Here is a 23,778-nt window from a genome sequence, read left to right as displayed (position 1 = left end):
ATTGGGGATTGTTTTTATTTTTGGCAAGAATTTACATTAATCTTTTATAAAGTATCATTTTAAATTGTTTTCCATTTGTAAATAGAATAACCTGTAGAATTATTTTTCCCAGCCCTCATTCTGAAGCTCCTCATTATCCTCAAAGTCCATTTCAGCTTCAACATCATGCTGCATGCTTCCTTTACAAGAGTAGGATAGCTTGAGAGATACATTTGTAACTCAGTGAACTGTATTATCTACAATATATATATGACTTAGAGTATATTTAAATTATTGAAAATAAGGGACAAGTTGTTCTATTTTTCTTCATGGTGCTTTCAGGAAGACATCAGGATCTTCTCTTCTCCCTGAAGAAAAACAGTAACAAAAATCAACAAAACATAAACTTAAAAGCTACTAAGATTATAAGCTAACTAGAACTTACAATCATAAAATTCCAAATGCATAAAATTCAAAATGATACAACTCAAAGACATACCTCAAGTAACTAGTATTTAGAACTGAGTTATACTCTTTGTGAAAAGCTTGGTGGTGGCGAGGCATGTAGCGGATAGAGGGAGGAACAATATAGCATATTAACGGGGTGCTTTGGTGGAGGGCCAGTGAAGCAGGTGTACATATGCAAGGGTACCCCCAAATTACAAAGTTTTGAAAAAGACAAGTCAATACAACTTGGTTAAAATAAAATTGAGTTATACAGAATGAAATACGAAGCAAAAAAGAACAATTAGCCAATGGCTAAACTGGACTTCTAGTTACATTTCTAATAAAAATCTAATTTTATAGCATTAATTGACCACTTAAGTTTGTCAGTTTACATCTGAGTCTGGGTCCCTATTAAAAAAAAAAAAAGGATATAACAACTCCTTTTCTCTTATCGTGAGTATTTATTGTTTTAATCAGAGCATGTGCTTCTGCTCCAGACACGTGACTGAGCCCTTTCAGAAGGTGTGTAAACACTCACACATCTGATAGTAGCTAACACTGAAATGCTGGATGTGATCGCAAGTGTTCGCCCTTTAGCTGGACACAGGCTAAAATAGCATTGCTCTGGGGATGTAACCATTTGTGCCAGTGGAATAATAAAGTCTATTAATTTAATTTCCTTTACTACAATAAAATTTTATTAAATCAAGCACCACAAACTCAGAAATCTAGATCGTGCAGGAAAGGCCAACATTAGCCTTCCCATCCCTGAAGGGAAAATACAGTTCACTAAGCCAAGGTAAAGACAGCCTAGGTGGTCTGAATTGTCCCATCTTTCAAATTATTCATATCTGAATTAATGAGGTGAAGTGGCAGCTATGGATCCACAAAAGGGACTGGGGGGGAGATGATGGAACACGAGAGGTTGCAATGTTGTAGGTGCATAGAAGTTTTAATATCTCCACAGTGTTTTATTAAACTGTTACAGTCAGCACATTGCGTGTCAAGAGCTTCCTGTCCATTTGCTGGCTGCATCTACTTTCTCACGGGGTTCTCCTCTTTTTTTTTTTTTTAAGATTGCTCAATTGTCTATTTAGAAATAAAACAAGATCAGTCTAGAAGTACCACATTGTTTCTCCCATGCATGTGCTCATGAGTGTTTCCATGCTTATCCCTTCTCTTCTTCCTCCTCCACCTCCCCTCTTTCCTTTTCCTCCTCTTCTGATAATTTTCCTGTGTTAGCTTTGACCTCTTTGGCTGGGCCAGAGAAGGCATTCCCTAGGGGATAAAGGGAGAAGCTACGATGGCTCCAGAGGCTTCGAGAGAAACAGCCCTGTGGACTGAATACCATAAACCGTATGAAGGGCTCTTGACCTGAATGCCAAAGGAAAACAGCATAATCCGCCAGGAGAGATGTTGATTTCAACCATCAACATGTCCCCTTAGGAACTCTCCCCAGGACTCTTGATTTGAGCAGTAGTTTGAAGTGAATTGTAACAGGTTTTTATTAGTCCTCCTATGTATTTTTTTTAAGATTTATTTATTTTTGCATACAGAACTGGGGTACAGACCAGAGGCACTGGGGCAGTGAGAGCATTCACCAGAGACAGAGTGGGGAACAGAACAGGCAAATCGATGAACTACACTGCTGAGGGGAGCAGCAGGCAGGTCGGGAGAGGTCTGCTGAGCCAGGTGGGTCACCTCCGGGGCAGGCGGGGATGGAACTCATGCTAAAGTGGCTTTAGCTTCTTAGTGCTGTGCTTTAACCCGCTGTGCCACCAGGGAGGGCCCTCTACTATGTATTTTTTTCTCTCAATGTCTGGTGTCCAAGCCTCATGGCATAGCATTTTTTTTTTACATAACTTAGGAAACTTATGTAACTATACATAACTCCTATACCTATATGGTGATAGGTGAGTTGACTTATCACCCAGAATTTCCAAACCCTGTCAAAATTCACAGTTACCCATACCTGTAGTACCTTGTGTACTTCTAGCTGAGGTGGTCTTCTCTACTGGGTACTTCAGAGGTATTATAATACCTTGATCTGGCTTCTGAAATGCTGAAATGAGATTTTTTATTTTCCGGAAAAATCTTTTATGTACCCCAGGTGCTGTCTGGAAAATAAAAGGCCAAGCAAATTATTCACCTACCTCATAATGATACAAAAAGGCCTGCAAAATGTGTGAGGGGTACTTAGGTAACATTTGTGAGACTTGTTCAAATATTTGAAAACATAAGGAAGAAGGAAAAACAACATTCCAGAAGCGCTTACTTGGTTGGCTGAATTTCCCGGCAAGAAGAGCTAATGAGCTGTCATTTCAGTTCTCCCAAGGGTGGTATTAGTTTGTACAAGCTCTTGCTCACCACCCTGCCCTTACTGCCTGCTACCCATCATATAGTCTGAACCTCTAAGGGTATACAGGCCATTACCCACAATGAATTCACCAACAGAGAGGAGGCAGTTAAACACAGAAAAAAAACACAGATCCTACAGGTCATTAATTAAAAGCCTGAGGAACCAAAAACAGAAAGCCAACAACAACCTATCGCCGTGTTCATTCCACAATATAAAATGCTACATAGGAAATGAACATTTGACTGTTACCTTATACCCAATGTGTGGTTAGTTAGTCTTCATCCTCTTTTACCTCACAATATGTTCTGCCTCATGCTTCACATTTAATATTTTCCTCCTTGGTAAACTTCCCTGATCCTCCCCAAAATCGCTGTCTTTGTCAACATTTCACTGTGATAAGGTTTTCTCCATGACACCAAAATGAAACTCTCTAGAAGGTCACCTTTTTTATTTGTTCATTTTTGAAGAGATCATTATTTGCAGATAACTTAAAATTAAAATGTATTCCTTTCCTGACATCGATTCTCTTGCAAAGACACTGCCTGAAATTAAAAACAATTTCCTCTAAGAGCTTATGAGCCAAGCTCTTAGCATTAGCTCAAATCATGAAATAAACTTTACTGTAATGTACGACTGAAGAATGACTAGTTTGGGTGTTTTTTTGTTTTTTGTTTTTTTGAAAGGCAGTTTTTCAGTTATTCCATCTGGAAGATTTTTGAGGTGGGAGCTATTTGTTTGTTAGCCTTTAATGAGAAAATATGAAGGCTGACATGCAGACTTCTGTCAGACTAAAACCTGAAACTAACACACTATCCACAGCGTGTCCTATGTTTGGGTAAGAAACTTTTCACTGACAAGTTTCTTTTTCTGCCTTAAATTAGTGTCTACTCATAGGCTCACACAGCTAGGATCACAGTAGATGAAGTAGAACGCACACTCAGCTCCACAGCTATGGTCAAAACACCTCCCCAGAACTCTATTGAGTCCAAATAGACATAACCATTCTCACAGGAGTGAAAACAGTTCTTTGGTCCCAAGACACAATCTCCCAATCACAAATGGCAGCTCATAGGTAAAACCTCTTTCATATCTTCCTTACAGCACTTTTTTAATTTTCAAAGCACTTTCCTATCTCCTCACAGATTGGCAGTTACTGGCTGATTCTGGTTATTCCCATTTGACAGATAAGAAAACAGAAATACAAAGAGATAATTCAGTTGGTCCAAGGTCATGCAGATAAGCAGAGACAGAATTGGCTTTAGGTCCCAAAACCCAGTCTCCTGACTTTCAGATTAAAAACCAGGCCAACCAGGTTGAAATTGATGTCATCAACCAGACGAGAAACTATACACTCCCCCAGTGTGGAAAGATTTAAAACCACACATCTTTTTAGCTGTTCTTGTGGCTTGTAAAACCATTTATCAACAGAAGCATTTTTTTTATGGAGACTTAAATGCAGTTAACACTTGATTATCCTTAAGAACAGAGAAGAATAACAGCACTGGGTGTGTAAAAGCAATTTAAATTCGGGATGCAGGGTTTCATTGGCAAATGGCTGAGCTAATTGTGTTTAGGTTAGGGTAGTAAGTAAAATGATTTAGGCTCTACTGATCTACTGATGATCAAAAATCCAGAAGAGCCCAAAAGCACCAGTCAGCAAGGGGACGTTAATACATTTTTTACAATGTACTGCTGACAGGGCACAGATGCGTAAATGACAGAGCACTGTGTGTACAAGTCTCTAAATTAACAATTTTGCAAAATGTTAGCCTGAGTCACATGAGGTAAATGCATCGCAGGAGGCAATGCTCAAACCTGAAAGTTAATCTTTCCTAATTCTGTGGATTCAGGATGTGATTTCAGTCTACTCTTTGAAACACATCTCAGACTCACCTAGATTTCTAACCCTATATTTGCCCAAAGGTTGAAGTCCTACCACCATGATTTCTCCTGCAGTGTGGCAAACTAAAGTTTTTTTTCCAAAAATGAGGTAGAAATGTGTCGTTTGCCCAATTTTGCAAGTATGTGTACCACAAGAACTGTACCAGTGACAACTCGCTTCCTGTCACTGAACTCAGCTTTGTTCAGATTTGCACATTTCCCATACTGTCATCTTAGTTATCCATGGAAACATGTTTAGGATCACAGCTGGTCTTCAATATGCTCTAGAGTAATTTCTTCCAGTCAGGTGATATGGGCTCTGAGAATACACGCTAGGTTAATATTCACCTTAGCAAAAACCTAGTAAGAAAGCAAATTTGGAAGATAGAAAAAAATTGCAATGTGCATTTTAAAAATAAATCTTCAGAGTTTTTACAATCTGTTTTCCCTTTGGAGAAAACATGCCAATCTTCTGCTCTCTTGGTGCAGATAATTACAATATCATTACATAAACGGGTCACAACAGGTGATGTCACACATCCTCACAACAGGATGAGAGGACATTGGTGTTCAACAAGCGTTGTCTTCCTTAGTGTAATCACAAGCGTGTAAGAGTCTGCCTATGATATTATATTCAAAACAGAGGAAAACAGGTTTAAAATCAAGGTTAGCTAAGCCCCAATAATTTAAAATCCTTTCCATAAAGAATATTCTTCAGCAGCTACAGCCCACTTCTATAAAGAGAAGGGCTATTTCTGGTCAAATTTTATACAAATATATATGTATATGTCACATAAAACTATTCTTCATGAGAAATGAAACAGTTTCTTATTTGGGTCGCCTCTATAGTGACACAAGGATTTAAAAAAAAAATAAACGTGTGAATTCGATTACAAGTGATAATCGATAATTCTTTTTCTCTAATATTACAGTATTTGTTAACCTAATATAGAGAAAAATGCGTTTGAAAACTTACCCCAATTTATCTCAGCAGTTCAAAACATTGATGCTTTTCTTTTTTGTTTACTGAAGAATTTGTAAAGGTGAGAGCTATTTTAATTTTTTAAGTTTAGATGTTAGTGTTTCTTAAATGCACAGATTGCGTTAAGAGAAGTTGATATTAGCATTTAGGTTTCCAAACAGAATATAATGAAGCATTTTCATTATAAAAATGAGCTGTTTTAAAGGGTTGGAATCAGAGAATGCTTTGAAGGTCAAAAGTTTCCGTTGCGATGGTATAGTGCCTTCCATATGTTGTCAAAGCCATAAGAACCCATTTTTCTTATGTGCAGCCCCTGTTGATAAGCAAAAGGGAACTACTCTGGTTGCAGAGGAATTGGGAACTCAAAAACGGACACCCACATTCCCTCTGAAAGAACTCCATCCCGAGGCAACCCAGGAAGGAGAACCTTAGTATTCTGCAGAGCGTAGCTGAAAATCCACTGCCAGTGTTCCATTTATTTTTATCCTTTTTTTTTTCTGTCCTACATATCCTTTTCTTTCCCACAAGGCACCGCTAGAAGTTCTACCTCCTCCCAAAGGGTAATTAGGGTTTCCCTGACACTCAAAAACCCCCCTCTTCCCTTCTTTGAGCTCCTATGTTAGCTTAGTTGGAGACTACAAACTATCACATTGTTCTGCCATTAGGGGGAGTTCACATTTTTGAGGGCTTACTAAGTGCCAGGCACTGTGGCCAAGCGCTTTCTTTATGTGCATTATTTCATTCCATCTTCGGAATGAGCCCTCATGAGTAAAGGACTATTTTTTGGCTCATTTTATAGATGAAGCAACCAGCGCCAAGAAAAGTTAAATAACCTGCCAGGGGTCATAGATATCTTGGAGAGGAGAAAAGAGCAGTCCTAGAATCCAGATCCACTGGACAGTGAAATTCAGACCTTCACATTGCTGTTTAATTCATGCCATAATTCCCCCCAAGGTGTATTAGAAACTTTTAGAAAAGAGGAGCCATGTTGTTTAATCCATAGCGCCCAACTTGTAATTGCTGACTTAATTATTTTATATATTTTTGATAATGCTTTCGAACATTTTGCACAGACACTAAACGTCAAACACACTCCTTCAACTTCTTTTTTCTTTCTCCCAAAGTGAGACCATTCCATACAGTACTCACTAAAATGTTTCCATGTGATGAGGTCAAAATTCTCCAAAGGCTCCTTAATGATCCATGAACACTTTTGGACTGGCGCTTTAGTGATTTGAATCTGATGATTATTTTGGAATGTATGGTTTGATGGCTCTGTTATGAAACCAGCCTAAATTTCAAACACCTCCCTGATGCCCACAGAAGCAAAAATAAATAATAAAAAAAAGCTATATACCTCAGCACTCCAAGAACCTGTTTCTGTCTGGGACACTCGGTATGTATAAATGAAACCTTGATACCTGTGAAAGAACAAACTTCCATTACTGAAAAATTCCAAAAGAACAATGGATGCTCTATATTTAAAGTTAACTATTACATATAAATGTTACATGCATTGGGACACACATATATGGCACCTTTGCACTCATAGGAAGAAAAGCCTGAATATTACATCTGGCAAATCAGTTTCCAGTAAACCCTTATCTCTTCATTTTTTTAAATGTGGGAATTCACCTGCTGAGGGATTGGTTTAGTAGAGAGGCTGTTCAGACAGAAAGAAACTAGAGACCCACTGTAACTGGCAAAAATCATGAATAAGCAAATAGATTTAACAAAGTTTAACTTTTATGTGGTATTATTTTTTATTCAGGTAACATTGGCTTGCAATACTATATATGATCAAAGTGTAGTCCAATTATTTTTAAGGACAAAGAAAGCCTTAAGGTGAAAATATTCCACTTGGATAAGATATTATGAGGCCCACTTAAAGTAAATCATAATATTAATTATGAATATAATGTAATACCAGAATCCTAGAATACTACCATTGTTACTTTATAATGTTATAATATAGTAGTAATAATAATTTGAATTAAAAAATGGTTCTCATAAAAAATTTCCAGTGTTTCATCCTTTCAGATGAACTTGTATTTTCTACCATTGCTCAGTATGTATACACAGGTAATATTATAATATAGTAGTAATAATAATTTGAACTAAAAAGGAGTTCTGCTAAAATACTCATTAGCAGTTTGTTCTTTCAGAACTTATCCAAGTTTTCTCCATCATTACTCAGTATGTATGTACATGAACTATCCAGATTTCTACTACAAGTCAAGAGTTGTACATGTTGTGTTAGTTTGCTTGGACTGCCATGACAAAATACCATAGACCAGGTAATGCAAACAAAGCAGAAACATTTTCTCACAGTTCTGGAGACTGCAAGTACAAGATCTAGTTGCTAGCAACATAGGTTTCATTCAGAAGCCTCTTCTTTTGGCTTCTTTCTCGTGCCTTCTTTCCTCTCTCTTCCTTTTTTTTTTTTTTAAGATTTACTTATGTATGCACACAAGAACTGGGGTACAGGCCAGAGGTGCAGGGGCGGTGAGAGGATTCACCAGAGACAGCAGAGACAGAGTGGGGAGCAGAGCAGGTAGATTGACAAGGTACACTGAGGGAGAGCAGCGGAAGAGACAGGAGAGGTCTGCTGTGCCATGTGGCTGCAGATAGCTCTTTATCCCATTGCACCATCAGGGAGGGCCCACCTCTCTCTTCTTTTCCTTTCTTTTTTTTTTTGTTTTTAAAGATTTATTTATTTGTGCATACAAGAACTGGGGTATAGTTTAGAGGTGTGGGGGTAAGAGGATTCACCAGAGAAGAGTGGGGAGCAGAACAGGCAGATTGACTAAAAAACACTGCTGAGGGGAGCAGGGGGGGGGTCAGGAGAGGTCTGCTGCACCACGTGGGATCACCTTGGGGGAGGGCGGGGATCGAACTCATGCGGAAGTGGCTTTAGCTTCTTAGTGCTGTGCTTGAACCCGCTGCGCCACCAGGGAGGGCCTCTCTCTTCTTTTCATAAGGCCACCAACCCTATAAGATTAGGTCCCCACACATCAGACCCCATTTAACATTAATTACTTTCTGAAGGCCTAGCTCCAAGTACAGTCACATTAGGGGTCATGGCTTCAACATATGAATTTGAGGGGTCATGATTCAGGCCATAGCATTCCAACACTGGTTGCCAAAATTTATGTTCTTCTCACTTGCAAAATACCTTCATTTCTTTGCAACAACTCTAAAGCCTTAACACTCATTCCAGCATCAATTTTAAAGTCCAAAATCTTAAGTGGGCCTCCCTGGTGGCGCAAGGGGTTAAAGTGCAGTACTATGAAGCTATTTACAGCCACTGACACACCAGTTCCATCCTGGATCACTGAGCCACCCTCATGGCACAGCAGACCTCTCCTGGCTCACCCGCTGCTCCCCTCAGCAGTGTATTTCAGTACATCTGCCTGTTCTGCTCCCCACTCTGTCTCTGGCGAATCCTCTCACCTCCCACATCTGTCGCCTGTACCCCAGTTCTCATATGCATAAATAAATCAATCTTTTAAAAATATCTTAAGTCACATCTAAATATCACCTAGTCAGATATGGGTAGTTTCAACTCAGAATATGATTCACGCCCACAGAAAATTCCTCCCTAGCTGTGAACCTGTGAAACCAGATAAGTTATGTGTTTCCAAAATAAAAAGATGGGACAGGAATAGGATAGATAGTCCTATTACAAAAGGGAGAAATAGATGGAAAAAAGGGGTGATGAGTTCCAGGAAAGTCCAAAACCTCTAAAGGCAAATTCCATTAGATCTTTCTTAAGCTTGAGCATAATCTTTGCATGGGTGCTTTGCCCTCCAGGCCCACTGGGTGGCAATGTCACCCCCACAACTCTACAGGGGTGGCCCCACCCACTCTGCTTTTTGGGGCTCTGATCCACCTTAAAACCTACTTGGAAGCAGCCTAGACCCTCTGCGTCTGCAGTGAGGAATGGCAGCTCTGATCATCTCGAACCTGCTTAAGGGTAATTCCTCCCTTTGCTTGACAGATAAAGTGTATCTGTAGTCCAAAAGTTGCTCTGTTTCCTGTGTGGTTCCCTATGGTCCAAACTGACACTGTCTCTAATACTTTGGCCCAGATGTTATGATTCAAATTATTCCTGGCGGCAACTGAGATGGCTAGTTAACATCATGGGTAATCTCCTTAAGGACTGATTGTCCAGCCACACCCTTGGTGTTCAATCCAGAACACTCTGTCATTTTCCGCCATATGCTTAGATTGAGAACTATCCAAATCTGTAAGTTCTGGCTTCTTTTTGTTTCATTCTTTCTTCAATTTATCTCTCTCCCTTTGCATTTTACTATAAGCAGTCAGGAGGAACCAAGCTGCTCCTTCAAAACTTCACTTAGAAATCTCTCCAGCTTTATCACTTGCAAATTATACCTTCCACAAAATACTGAAACACAATTCCATGACGTTCTTTGCCATCTATATTTAACAAGGATGACCTTCCCTCCAGTTTCCAATAATGCATTCCTCATTTCTATCTGAGACCTCACCAGAATGACCTTTAGCTTCCATATTTCTATAATACTGTGTTCACGGCCATTTAAGTTTCTTCTAGAATGTTCCTCTGAACTCCTCTCGCCTCTACCAGTTATACCATTCCAAAGCTGCTTCCACTTGTTTTTAGTATTTATTAAAACAGGACCACACTTCTCAACACCAAAATCAGTCTTAGCTCACACAATCAGTCTTAGCTCACACTGCCCTAACAAAATACCATAAACTAAAGAAAGGTGTGGAGGCTGCAAGTCCAAGGTCAACGTAGGTTTCATTCTGAGGCCTCGTCTCCTGGTTTACAGGCATCTGCCTTCTTGTGTGTTCACATGTGCACACAGGAAAAAAAGACACCCCCCCCTTCCTCTACCTCCTCTTTCTCCTCTTCGACGCCTCTCCCTCTTTTTCCTCCTTCTTCCATCCTCTTCCTTTTCACTCTTCTACCCATCCTATGGGATTAGGGCCCCACACAGATGATCTCATTTAACTTTAATTACATTCCAAACACCCTATTAGGATTTCGACATAAGAATTTGATGCCGACATGACTCAGCCATAGCACATGCATTATCTCTTGTGGAGCCGACAACAACTCTATGAGCTTTATATTGTGAAATAGATTTTGTAGATGAGGAACATGAGACTTTGAGAAATTAAGTTACTAAAGTCACACTAGAGATGATCCAGCAAGCTGGAATTTGAATGAGGCCCATTTGACTGTGGAGACTTGGCTCTTCATCCCCATGCTGTAGTATTCAGGGTTATTTATTATATTCTCATATATATATAATAGTGCTACTCAACTTCTCTAACAACCTTTAATGAAAATGATTAGTCAGGTAAACTTTATATTTTTTAAAGATTATTTTCTTTTTGGGCCCTCCCTGGGGACTAAAGGGGTTAAAGCACAGCACCATGAAGCAGTCCACAGCCACTGCACCACGAGTTCAATCCCCAACCAGGAAGCTGACGCGCATGGAGCAGCAGACCTCTCCTGTCTTGCCCACTGTATTTCAGCAGTGTATTTCGGTCCATCTGCCTATTCTGCTCCCCACTCTGTCTCTGGTGAATCCTCTCATCACCCCCCTCTGCAGCATGGCCTATACCCCAGTTCTTGTATGCATAAATAGATCTTTTTTTAAAAAAGAAAAAGCTGGGACCTCCCTGGTGGTGCAGTGGGTTAGGGCATAGCACTACAAGCTAGCTGCATCCACTTCAGTACAAGTTCAATCCCCGGCCAGGGAGGTGATCCACAAGGCACAGCAGACCTCTCCTGTCTCACCTACTATTCCCCTCAGCAGTGTGCTATGTCAGTCTGCCTGTTCTGCTCCCCACTCTATCTCTGGTGAATCCTCTCACTGCCTCTGTACCTCTGGCCTGTACCCCAGTTTTATATGCATAGATAAATAAATCTTAAAAGAAAGAAAAAGCTGTCATTTTTTTAAATGATCGTTTTATTTTTGCATAGAAGAACTGAGGTGTAGGCCAGAGGTGTGGGGAGTTTTGGGGTGGTGAGAGTATTCACCAGAGACAGAGTGGGAGCAGAACAGGCCGGTCTCCTGAAATATACCACTGAGGGGGGCAGCATGGGAGAGAGGAGAGTTCTGCTGGGCCATGTGGGTCACTCCCTGGCCAGGGATCAAAATCAGGCAGTAGTTATGATAGCCCTGAGATTTAACCCTTAGGCCACCAGGGAGGCCACAACTTTATAACAAATTACTTCAAATTATGAAACTGAATCTGGGTGAACAGAGTTATTATTTAGATATTTTGTGATTATTATTCTTAGGCACAAGGTCAGCATAGACCTTTGGTTAGAATACACGCCAAACACTGGTAAAAATAATGTATTTCAGCTTCAAAGAACAGATAATGCTAAAGTGTTCCAAACAGGGCTCTCCCTGGTGGCATAAGGCATTAAAGCGCAGCACTGTGAAGCTCTCCGCAGCCACTGCAGCATGAGTTCGATTCCCAGCCAGCCAGCTGATCCACATGGCTTCTGTCTCGCTTGCTGCTCCCCTCAGCAATGTACTTTGGTCAATCCTCAGTCCACCTGTTTTGTTCCCCTCTGTCACTGGAGAATCTTCAAATAAAAAAAATAATAATAAAGCGTTCCAGAGGCTCATCCTTGACCTCCTTCAGAACTGTGAGTATTTAAATATGTGGATTAAATTATTATATCTTTAATCAACATCCACCTATACTGAAGGACAAAAATACACCTAAAACACCCTAATCGGTTTCATTCGATTTGTGAAACTGAAAAAAAAGTCAATTTAATTGTAGAAGTGATTACAGGAAAGGTTTCATTTTTGTTATGAATATAAAACAGCTTGAGATATGCATATGTAACATACTAAATAAACATAAATTATTACATTGTTAAAGTCTTTTGTATTTTTTTTTTCAGCCAGTGAAATCTGCCTTAAAGCCCACTCACTGGTCTCAGTGAGTGCCTTACATGGGACATGCAATAGCTGAGCTTGCCATGGTTCATCGTGGACACTCAAAACATAGGCTTTAGGTGATTTTTTTAAAGTCACACAGCAAAATGTAGGTAGATGCAGAAATAAAGGATAAGCCTTTCATTTCATATGGGAAGTGGTGAATGGCACTAACTGAGGATCATTGATAATTAATGTGGAAGATGTATTGCTGCAATGAAGCAAGCAAAATCATAAGCAACTGGTTTCCCACTTTCTAAAACAGCGCCTCTAAAAAAGACAATGACTCTATCTCCCTACTATCATTCAGCCTCATTTTAATCAAAATAAACGAGTGTGTTTTGAAAATAGTTTCCTAACGAATCTGATCTTATCTCACTTTCAGTTAAGCAGCAGGAACCTGAGACCACTTCAAAAGTCTTAACCTCCTTCTTCGGTCTGAACAACCTGGTGTTAGTGGCACATAAACCTTCTCATGATTAACCCATCTAATATTAACGATTTCCTACTCGCCCCATCCTCAATTTTCTGAATGAGCAAAATCGTTTCACCCCTCAAATAAGCCAGCATTTCATCTGTGCTGTGTCCAAGTCCCCATAGTGACTGACCAAGGCTCGCCTGGAAGGACTCAAGACAGTGCCACTCCTTCCCGCGGTCACAGCCCTGGCACTACCGGGAGCTCAGTGAAAATGTGGAGCCTCAGCCCCGCCCAGAACTGCTCAATCAGATGCTGCGTTTTGCAAGATTTCCAGGTGATGTGTAAGAACATTAGTTACAGGACTGATTAGAATGCAAAGGGCGGTCCGCAGCGCATCAGAAACGTCCCCAAAGTCAAACTGGCTTCTTTCCCTCACCCAGATGAGGCGCCGCCTGTCCCCAGCCACTCAGTCTCGGCTTTAAGAACACAATTATTTCATACCAGCTGAAGCTTTTCATTTGCCTCCGTCTTCCCTGAGCAAGGATTCGGAACCATTTACTCCCTCTGCATACTTTTGTTGTTCTATTATGAAACAATAATTTTATAACATAAAATTAAACTAAAATACTGAATACGGCTTTTCAACACTGAACACATATAATCTCCCTGTCCACTGGGGGGAAAAAAAAATCACTGTTCTAAGAAATAAGTTGGCAAGTTATAACAAGAGCTATAAAAGCGTGCACATTTTTGACCTAATGACCTTGCTTATCTTCATACACTCCAAGGAATCAAAAGGAAAAAGCAATTTGACAAAGATTTACATAGTAGTTCTATTTTAGTAGTGGAAAAAATGGAATTAACTTACATACCCCTAGATGAGGACTGTTATTCAAAATAAGGAAATGGCAGTAGAAAGAACAGTTCAAAAATATACCGAAATTCAAAAGCGTTAGAGTCCTATATTTTTCCAAAAAAAATTAAACAGACTATATTTATATAAAATGGTATGTGAAAGAAGTAGACACAAGAAAACACTGATTACAACTTCATACATAGGAGTAAATTAAAACAAATATATCCTTGCATACTAATTTCCCTCTAACACAAGTTACTAGTAAGTTTTTCTTCTTTCAGAAAGGGGGTTTTAAATATTAATTTATCTCCCATGAACTGTAAGCATATAACCTAGTGTTCATCTCTCCCCTGCTTTGTCCCTTCCACCCCCTTTTGTTGTCTGCCTCGGTTCTACGTTCAGCTTTGACTTTTTCTTGACCTTTTGTTTGGTATCTCTATATAACACATATAAGTGATATCATTTGATATCACTTTTTCCTTCTGACTAATTTCAGCTAGCACAATCCCTTCCAGCTCCATCCATGATGCTGCAAATGGCATGAATCTGTCTTTTTTATTGCTGAGTAATATTCCATTGTGTAAATATACTACATTTTTTTGATCCATTCATCTACTGGGGGGCATTTGGCTTGTAATAACATTTTTTTAAAGATGTATTTATTAATGCTTACAGAACTGGGGTACAGGCCAGAGGTGTAGTGCGTGAGAGGATTTACCAGAGACACAGTGGGGAGCAGAACAGACAGACTGACAAAGTATACTGCTGAGGGGAACAGTGGGCCGGTCAGAAGAGGTCTGCCACGCCATGTGGGTCAGCTGCTTGGCTGGGGATTGAACTCGTGCTGTAGTGGCTTCGGAGAGCATCATAATGCGGTGCTTCAACCAGTTGCACCACCAGGTAGAGCCCAGAATAACATTTTTTTTTTAAGATTTATTTATTTGTGCGTACAGAACTGGGGTACAGGCCAGAGGCTCAGGGACGGTGAGAGGCTTCACCAGAGACAGAGCAGGGAACAGAACAGGCAGATCGATGAAGTACACTGCTGAGGGGAGCAGCGGGCGGGTCAGGAGAGGTCTGCCGCGCCATGTGGTCACCTCCCGGGCAGGCGGGAATCGAACTCATGCGAAGCAGCTTTAGCTTCTCAGTGCTGTGCTTTAACCCTCTGTGCCACCAGGGAGGGCCATAATAACATTTTTTTTTTAAGAAAAATAAACAAAATCACAATTTGGAGCTTTATAAATCTAATCTAAACAAATAAAAAATCTGAAAACCCTAATTTCAAAGGATTATATGTGCTTTGGTGATGGGTGTGGTGTGGTGACATAAATTTGTGGAGAGGTGAACTTATTCCCCTAGATCATATGCCATATTGTAAACTGATGTGTCCCCAGTAAAAAATAATTTAAAAGTTTAAAAACAAAGAAAGAAAAGGAAAAAAAACATTCATTTTTAAAAACTATTATATCCTTCCTCTGACTCCCTCTATTTATACAAACTGAGAGTGTAGTATAATTTTAACTTCCTTCCTCCTTCACATTTTTGGTCAGACTTGTTGAAGAACTTGTAATTTTAAAAATCGTCATAAAAATATAGAACATAATTGACTAAAACCTGCAGTGATTTTTTTTTGGTGTTAATTTTCTTTACTATATTTTGCATTGTTGCAAAATATGTGAGCTTTATTATGTGTTGAAGAATATAAAGATAGTAACTAGACCCAAAATGTATTTACCAAAGTAACAATAAAATACTTTCAAATGTATACAAAATGGTAAAATAACCAATGTTTTTCCAATAAAGATATTGGATGTGATAGAATATTTGCTGACAAGATATATATTTAATGACTTCTGTTCAGTTTTAAAGTTACCTTATTGAAGAATACATAATGAAATCAATGTTTCACATCTAGGAAATTTACCAATGGAGCTCCCTTTCACTGGTGTGTATATTTTTGAATCTGGCTCATGTGGCCGTCGGTTCCATTTGAGCGATTAGCTACAACAGCAATCTGTATCACGAACGTATGAGTCGGTGTCTTAAGATAATCAGTTAAGAGAACTGTGAATCAAGCCTCTTCGTTCCACCAATTCAAGTTGCTGAATTTCTTAAAGACTGTGAAAATAATTTCCTATTCTGAGATCTTGCTTGGAGTATATATAGCTTTCATCAGATTTGTAGTCTGCATAAATACACAGTTTTCACTGATGTTTTTCTTCTGAGTTGGATGCTCACTAAATGAGGCTGACAGCCAGCTACCTGTTTGCCAATAAGTTTCCAAATTGTCATCTCATAACTGATCCACTTCAAATCTTGGTTTATGAGAGTGACCAAACAGCTTGTGACCCAATTTCTCATCATCTTTCAGTCCTTTCCAGCACCTTAGAATCAGCACCTGGTGGTGTCTCGCTGGGTGTGGTCATCTTTTAACATTAGTTTATAGACCCAGCTAGCCGCCACTCAGGATTTTCAGCTTCCTTGCTGTTCGTCATCACTCCCACTCAGAACCAATATTTTGCATTTTAATGACTACAAAGCATGCACGGATTCAGTCCCTGGTAATATTAAAATTTACCTTTATTATATCAAAAGCTGTCCCCAACTCTTTAAAAAGTTAGAAATGGACAAAAAGAAAGCAACCTGACTTATTTCTTATTTTCTCAAAGGGTCAGTGTTGAGGACAGCTCTTGATTTAGAACTTTCAAAAACCACATCAATTCCTTCTTTATACCACTTCAAGGGCTACACAAAAGAAAAGGTTTAGTTACATCTGACTTCTTCATGACACTGCAAATATAGCAAGCCAGTGCCCATTCTCTTTGTCTATGCAAACTAATGCTACAAGCAAATTTCATGGCACGAATATAACGTGACGGGTTTCTTTAACGAATATTTCAGGACTTTTATATCCAGGGGAATGGCATCCTAGACAAAGCCATCATTATTGAGACTATACTCTGACTCAGGGAGTTTCCAAATTTCCTATTGTTCAATCTTCATTCTTTTCAAGCGATTTTGAGTTTTCAGATCTTTAAGTCATTCAACGTTAGGTCTGATGGTAGAACTATGGAATACCAGTTTCAATGAGTCATTCCAATAAATATAGTCTGTTTTGTGCCCTGAACTGTATTCCTACAGTCTATTTTGTAATTGCCTATAAATGTTTTGCTTATGTTAACAAACACCTACTACATATTAACTTTATAATTATCAACTCATGTACTACTCATCATAAGAAATCTTATTGCTATCATTATCCTCCTTTTCACAAATAGGAACCTGTAGCACAAAAAAGTTTAAGAGACATGCCCAGATAAAATAGGGTCAGATTTGGGGGCACGCAGAGGGTGTGCTTAGAACATCTGGGCTCTCAACCTTTATTCTATGCTGCCTGTCACTTATGTTAGAAGAAATATATTAACAAATTGGCCTTCAGGTGATTTCTCAAAGGGAGACAGCAAGTCTTGGGGGTAGAGGTATCCACTACAAGGAAGGATGACCTGGGAGGCCTGAAGGGAAGACGCTAGATGGAGAGAGCTCAAAAGAAGTCAACTCAGACCTCCCTTTCACTTGTCAAATAGTATCTTCAGACAACAGACCCAAAATGGAGTCACTCATGCTAAGCCTCACATTATCAAACCAAAATGTATCATCTAATTGAATTACAGTTTCAATCAGGAATTTAATCTTGAGCAGTCTGGAATTTCCTAGGCACCATTATTAGCAAGGTAATCTACCTGACACATTCCATTCCCTTCCTTATCTAGCCCTCTCCTGTCTATAAAAGCCATCTATTTTGTACAGTTCTTTTTTTAACATTTATTTATGATACAAGAGCTGGGGTACAAGCCAGGGTGCAGGGGTGAGAGGATTCACCAGAGACAGAGTGGGGAGCAGAACAGGCGGATCCACTAAAACACACTGCCGAGGGGAGCAGCTGGCAAGACAGGAGAGGCCTGTGGAGCTACATGGTCACCTCCCTGGCTGGAGATCAAACTCTTGCCGCAGTGGCTGGGGATAGCTCGACAGTGCTGAGAGTTTAACCCCGGCCACCAGGGAGGCCCCTATTTTTTACAGTTCTTTAGAATTCCTTTCTGCTTGGGAGATGGGATGCTGCCCAATACATGAATCACTTAAGCAAATTAGATCCTCAAAGCTACTCAGATGAATTTGTTTTTAACAAGACTAATCTTGTAACTTCAATTTTACGTTGTCAATCAGAGTCAGCACTTGATTTGCTGGTCTGTTTGAAATGTCCCTTTTGTGGTTTATGATTTGCTCTGCTGCTGGCCTTCAATCTCACTCTAAATGTATTATACTATAAAAAAATCCGAAATAATTCTGGTGGCCTAAGTTATCATGACGGTGAATGCAGCACCAACACACATATCCAAATGTACTAAAAAAAAATAATTCTAAGTTATAATTTTTCTTTTTTTTAATTTTTGCCACATGTCCCCTCTTATTACAACTGTGAGGCTAGAACATTTTTTTATTACTGCTCTTTCCCCCATTTCTCCAATTCAATCGTTTGATAGACACTTTATTCCCAGTCATCCTTTAAATCTTAAAGGACAAAAAGATAATTATCCTTTTATCTAAAGACATATGTCAAATGATTTTATTATGTGTCCTTGAGGCTACAGAACATAATACCATTTCTTCTTTCTAATCTTCTATCAGATAAGTAGTAAGCAAAGTCCAATATGGACAGAAAGATGCTAATTATAGAAATAAACTATTTCTCCAAACCAATTATATTAAATATTTTAAATTAGTTTTTATCTTATCACCTTCAAACTATCCCAGTAGGCATTTAGGACTTTCCCAACAGTGGTCTACATTGAGGGAGAGAAGGAAAGAAATGTGTAGCCTTCATACATATGCATTAGTGAGAAGAAACTTGACATACCTATAAAACTAAATGGAACAAGATAAAATAAAAATTATTTACACCAATGAGAACATTTAGTAGAGTGGATGAAAACAAGAAAATTAAGTCAGTAACTTTCCTGTGCAACAGAAAAGATGCAGGGAAAAGACACCATTTACAACTGAAGCCCCCCAAAAATCAACATACACGTTTAGACACACAATAACACACATTTGCCCACACAATAACTAGAAATAAACATAACAAAAATAAGACCCACGGCAGGAAGACTACAAAAAAGATAAAGACAAATGGGAAGAAGTATTAGGTTTTGCATGGGAAAGACTATATTCTTTATAGAGGACAATTCCTCCTAGTTTATTAATGAGTTTAATGTAATCCTAATGGGATATTTTTTTAATTTAACAAAATTACTCTAGATTTTACCTCAAAGAACCATCTGGTAATAATAACAAGTTCTTCTTATAAATGTATGAAAATACTATCAGACTTTAGTAGTACAAGTATAACTAGATCAACCTATTTGAATCAAATAGGTTATGAAACTGTAAATATTATATGTAAGAATTTAATATGAGTGGAGTAGGCTAATATATTGATGGGAAATGGAAGTTCTATTAATAAATTATTTAGGATAATTGTTAACTACTTCAAAATACAATCCAATTAGATCCTCTCTGCACATCAAAGTAAAATTCCAAATAGAAGTAAAGAGTTAAAGAACTTTCTAAGCTGAGAAGTAAAGATCAAATACACAAAATATGAATCATAGAGTGGACTGCTAAAAATGCTAATTTTTGTGCAGCAAGCTGAGAAAAAACACTTTAGAGTAATTAAGTATTACCATGTGGAAACACACAATGTGATCAGTAAGATCCAAATGGCTGAAAGAGCAAAGTACCCAAAGAGCCAATTCAGAAATAAGGAAATACAAAAGCTTCCCAATCAAACAAAACCCAGAACTTTTAAATACAAAAATACATTTCTAAGGAGGGTACAGTGAAATGGACACTCATATACTACAGGTTAGCACAGATAGAAACTGGAACAACCATTTAGGAAAATATATTTGGCGATCATGTGTACACTACTAATCCTAAACTGTTCATGCTTTCTGCCCTAGAAACTGCACATCATTAAATTCATTACAAGAAAATAATTATAAATACAAGGAAATATTTATGGGTCAGAATATGATAATGATGGAACTTATAGTGGCCCCAAAGTGGGATAATTCAAATGTCTACAAATAGATGACTAGTTAAAAAAAAAAAAAAGGTACATTCACTTGCTGAACCATCACACAACCATTAAAAATAATGTTTTTAAATTAACTGGAAGAATGTTATATATGAGTGGGTTTTCTTTTTCATGTTAAATGAAAAAATGCAGCACATTTTAAGAGTGCACGTGTGTTTACAACGCAGTCTATAAAAGTAGAGGCGAAAACCCTCTTAATTTTCAATAATATCTGCCTTTAGGTTCTAAAACTACTTTTGACTTTCCCCTCATTGGTATTATCTACATTTTCAAGTGTTCTATAATTTGATACTCTGAATAAATATTAGCACTTATCACCAATTTATGAGTAATAAGGACAAGATTATAAAATTAAATTATTAGAAAAAAATCCAGATTTCCTTATTGAAAATAATTGGAAGGAATCCTATAAATGGAATACTTCTCTAGTACTTTATAGATTCAATTTCCCAAAACTGAACAGAGGAAAGGCCTTATCTAAAAGCCATGACTAGAGGTTCAGAACTGGGGAAAGGAACAAGCAGAGTCTGAAAGTAGAGTGTGAAGTATGGTTCAGAGGCATGTGAAGGGTTATTTCCACAGTAAAATATGGAAACTACAATAAAGCTCAACTGCACCTCCTTAGATAATGGGAATCAAGTAAAAGGCAGAGCAAGAAACTATTCTGTGTGAACCCTACTGTGAAAGCTTGTTGATTAGGTGCAGCGTATTGCTCACCAGTCACTATTTACACTGTTATTTGTATCGCATATCACAAGCCTACACATTTAGCTTTAAAATGAGTCCATGGCTTATTTCTAAATATAACTTGAGTTATTCCTACAGTGCAGTACTAAAAAGAGGGATGGAATGTTTATGTTTGTCAGAAGGGATCCTTGGCTCAAAAGTTTAAGAAACTGTCATAAAATGCAAGGGATCCTGTGTCTTCCCTCTGCAGCACAGTCTGGTAATCACCCTCTAAGACTGGGGGGCCACAGTGTGCCCATCAAGACATGGTCATGGGCTCTCAATGTGCCTATTCTCTGCTGCTTCACAAAGAGGTCTGTGTGAAGAACTCAAGAGTCATAAAAACTGATTTCCCACCTACCTCCATCAATTCCTTACATGGTCCTGGCCTAAAGGGCAAAAAGCCAAAGTTACCCTCCTGTTTTGCATATTTTACTAGCAGCAATCATATGCAGAATGTCAGACCCATGTTATGATTCCTTTTACATAAAACGCACACCAAGACCCAGAGAAGTTGAGCAGCTTCCCACGGCCACCTGGCCTCCCAAGGGCAGTCCAGAGTTCTTTACAATAAGGAACTGTTTGCCTTGCCTGTTCATTTATTAATTAAAAATATTCATTGAGTGTCTTCTTTGTGCCAGGCTGTGCTATTGGTACAGGAGACAACAGCCTTGCTGGGTTACCTCTTACAGGGGGCCCTAGCGCTCCAGAAGTAAACAGCGCTTGTCAGCTAGATGAAAGCACCTTGAAGAAAAATATTGAGTGATTCAGAGACAGAGAGAAGGCACTTATTTTAGATAGGGAGTCCTCTCTGAGGGGACAGGCAGGAACAATAAGTGCGAAGACCAGACTTTAAATGCGGAGCCAGCTCAGCAAGCCTGACAGACAACAGACACTTGGCACACACGGCTGTGTGTGTCCTCCCTTGCCCTGGCTTCTTCAGTCACTTCTTTTCTTAGCTCTGAGGGAAGGGACCCTTTCCCACCTGTGTCAACCTGCCTACAGGAGCACCCTTTACTTGCCCACTCACTACTCTACCTTCTCTTGTAATTGTCTGAGTTGGCCACCATTGACCTTCCCCAGTTTGTACTTGGGAAAAACAAAAATATAAGCAAGATGAAGATCTAAGTGCAAGAGTCTACAGCCTCCACATATTTCCCTTGAAGAGTTGCCACAGACATGACTTGACCATTAAAACAGCAGAAAGAAATGAAAATTGTCTAACAGCGGCCTCCGAAGACTCTGTTCGCTGACCCAGAAGGCACTTCAAAACATTGCAGTGTATCATCAGGTACCGAAATTACTACCAAGCATTTTCCCCATGCTGTTTTCGTCTAGAACCTACTACGTTGGTGTTTTTATCCTGCTGACAAGAAGTAAGTGTGCTAGGTCTTTCCCAAGAATGTACTCAAAGAAATCAGCAGACAAAGGGAGATAGAATAATAGCACTCACTTACATTTACTATGTACCAGCCCCAGGGCTAAAATGTTTGCCTGCATTGTGGCATTTTAGCCTTACAATCCTGCGAAATAAGTAGCAGTATTCTACCCACTTTATGGCCAAGAAAACTGAGAGTAAGAAGTTAACTTGCCGAGGGCACAAGCCTCGATTGGACTCACATAGGAACAGGTGTGAGATGCTCCTGGCTCTGAAGCCCTGGAGCAAAGACAAGGGTGCAACCGATTAAAATTGGGAGTCCACCACCACGCCTTGGGGAAAGGGCAAAGCTGAGTCATAACTAGGGTGCTTTTCCTCTAGACCCTTAAACAATAGCATCAGTCTTAATTTTTATCAGGAAAAATTGTGAAAAATCCTGCCCCCCCCCACACACACAAATATCCCGACTTCTCTAAAAGAAGGTTAAGAGCCAATTCAGGGAGGCAATTTTAGTCACTAACATTCCCCCTTCAGCATCCACACCTAACTGGCATCTCATTCTTTAATGGATTCAGTCTCTTTAGTCTTCTTCTCCCTAAATTTGATGGTCTTCCTTTGGGAGGACACTTCCAAACGCATTTCAAGAGAGCTGGAAGGAAGCCTTCAGCTGGACTGTCTGGTTAAGCCAGATGTGTAAAATGAGAGAGGAGTGCTTAAAAGACCACATTGGCTCAGAAGCTGGTAGCACAATATGATCAGTCCCGTGCCTCATTGGCTTCCACTACAGGACAAAACAGGAGAAGGGAAGCTGGGTCATTCTCCAAGCAAAGGTAAATTGTAGGCTGCATTCTCTGCAGCTGTTCCCACAAAGGCTTTGGTGAGGGCCTGTGAGAGCAGAAGGCCCAAGGGATGCTCCATGGTCCACCAGGGCCTGAGATACATGTGAGGAAGGCCTTGGGGCCTATAAGTGGACAATGGGAAGGCCCTGGGGAGCTCATGCCACCTGCACCCCACCCCTGCCACCTCCAGTCCTTGGGGCTGACTCCCATGGCCTGGCCCTCCACCACTGCCCACCACCGCTAGGACATACTCACAGCACACAGAGGCAGTACACGCCTGGGATGCTCTCGCTGTCCCTCAGCAAATAGCTTCCATCCAGACCGTTGGAGAGCAGTAGCTTCTCGCCTGTCTCCCGGCTGATGTTGCCGTGATACACAGTCACTGCATCCATGGCTTGGTGGACTCTCGGGCAGGCGAAGTGTGCAGTGGCAGAAAGAAAATGCCACGGCCGCTGCCAATAGGCAAGGCTTTCACCAAACTCCCTAACCAACCAGCTGTGCAAAGAGAGTAGCACCCCACAACAGGATGTTATTTATGTCTTACTTCAAACCTCACATTTCAATAAAAACCAGCTCAGCAATTGATGTGTGGTTATGCCACACATTTGATTCCTAACCAGCTGCCAGCTCCTAACCAGCTCCTCTACCTCAAGATTCAGCCTGCTTTACCGACGCAGACGCAGAGCCTGGCAGGCAGACAGGAATTCTTGCTAATGCTTCTGTCCCTGCCGTTTCCCCGGGACCCACTCTGGGAGCAAAAAAGAGCCAAACTTGGCCCTCCCTGGTGGCGCAGCGGGTTA

At 39.7% G+C, this 23,778-nt stretch overlaps 1 protein-coding gene and 1 pseudogene across 2 annotated transcripts; both read right to left on the bottom strand.

The window, feature by feature from the left end:
- SH2D1A (SH2 domain containing 1A) lies at window positions 1-23,388 on the bottom strand. Of its 2 annotated transcripts, none has more exons than XM_004685777.1 (4): window positions 23,234-23,388; window positions 7,006-7,069; window positions 2,399-2,543; window positions 1-347 (listed from the first exon to the last, which is right to left on the bottom strand). In XM_004685777.1, exons 1-4 carry the CDS (start codon window positions 23,368-23,370, stop codon window positions 307-309), a joined length of 387 nt encoding a protein of 128 aa, XP_004685834.1. In that variant the 5' UTR covers window positions 23,371-23,388; the 3' UTR covers window positions 1-306. The 2 variants fall into 2 exon arrangements, with proteins under 2 accessions (XP_004685834.1, XP_004685835.1); XM_004685778.1 differs by having other exon boundaries at window positions 210-347; window positions 2,408-2,543.
- On the bottom strand, window positions 15,748-16,304 carry LOC101629166 (annotated as a pseudogene).
- Window positions 23,389-23,778: the final 390 nt, after the last annotated feature.

The sequence above is a fragment of the Condylura cristata genome, unplaced genomic scaffold, assembly GCF_000260355.1.
Source record: "Condylura cristata isolate star-nosed mole 26May11 unplaced genomic scaffold, ConCri1.0 scaffold00019, whole genome shotgun sequence".
Lineage (NCBI taxonomy): Eukaryota > Metazoa > Chordata > Mammalia > Eulipotyphla > Talpidae > Condylura > Condylura cristata.
Note: the sequence above shows the minus strand (reverse complement) of the source record. Positions and strands in the feature narration are given on the sequence as shown.

What these genes read in the sequence shown, in the direction of transcription:
- SH2D1A (XM_004685777.1), bottom strand. Translation starts at nt 23,370, where the DNA reads ATGGATGCAGTGACTGTGTATCACGGCAACATCAGCCGGGAGACAGGC. An exon ending in CAGGTTCTTGGAGTGCTGAG is followed by an intron (nt 2,544 to 7,005) that starts GTATATAGCTTT and finishes TTTATTTTCCAG; the next exon opens with ACAGCACCTGGGGTACATAA. An exon ending in AAGTACACAAGGTACTACAG is followed by an intron (nt 348 to 2,398) that starts GTATGGGTAACT and finishes GTTTTTCTTCAG; the next exon opens with GGAGAAGAGAAGATCCTGAT.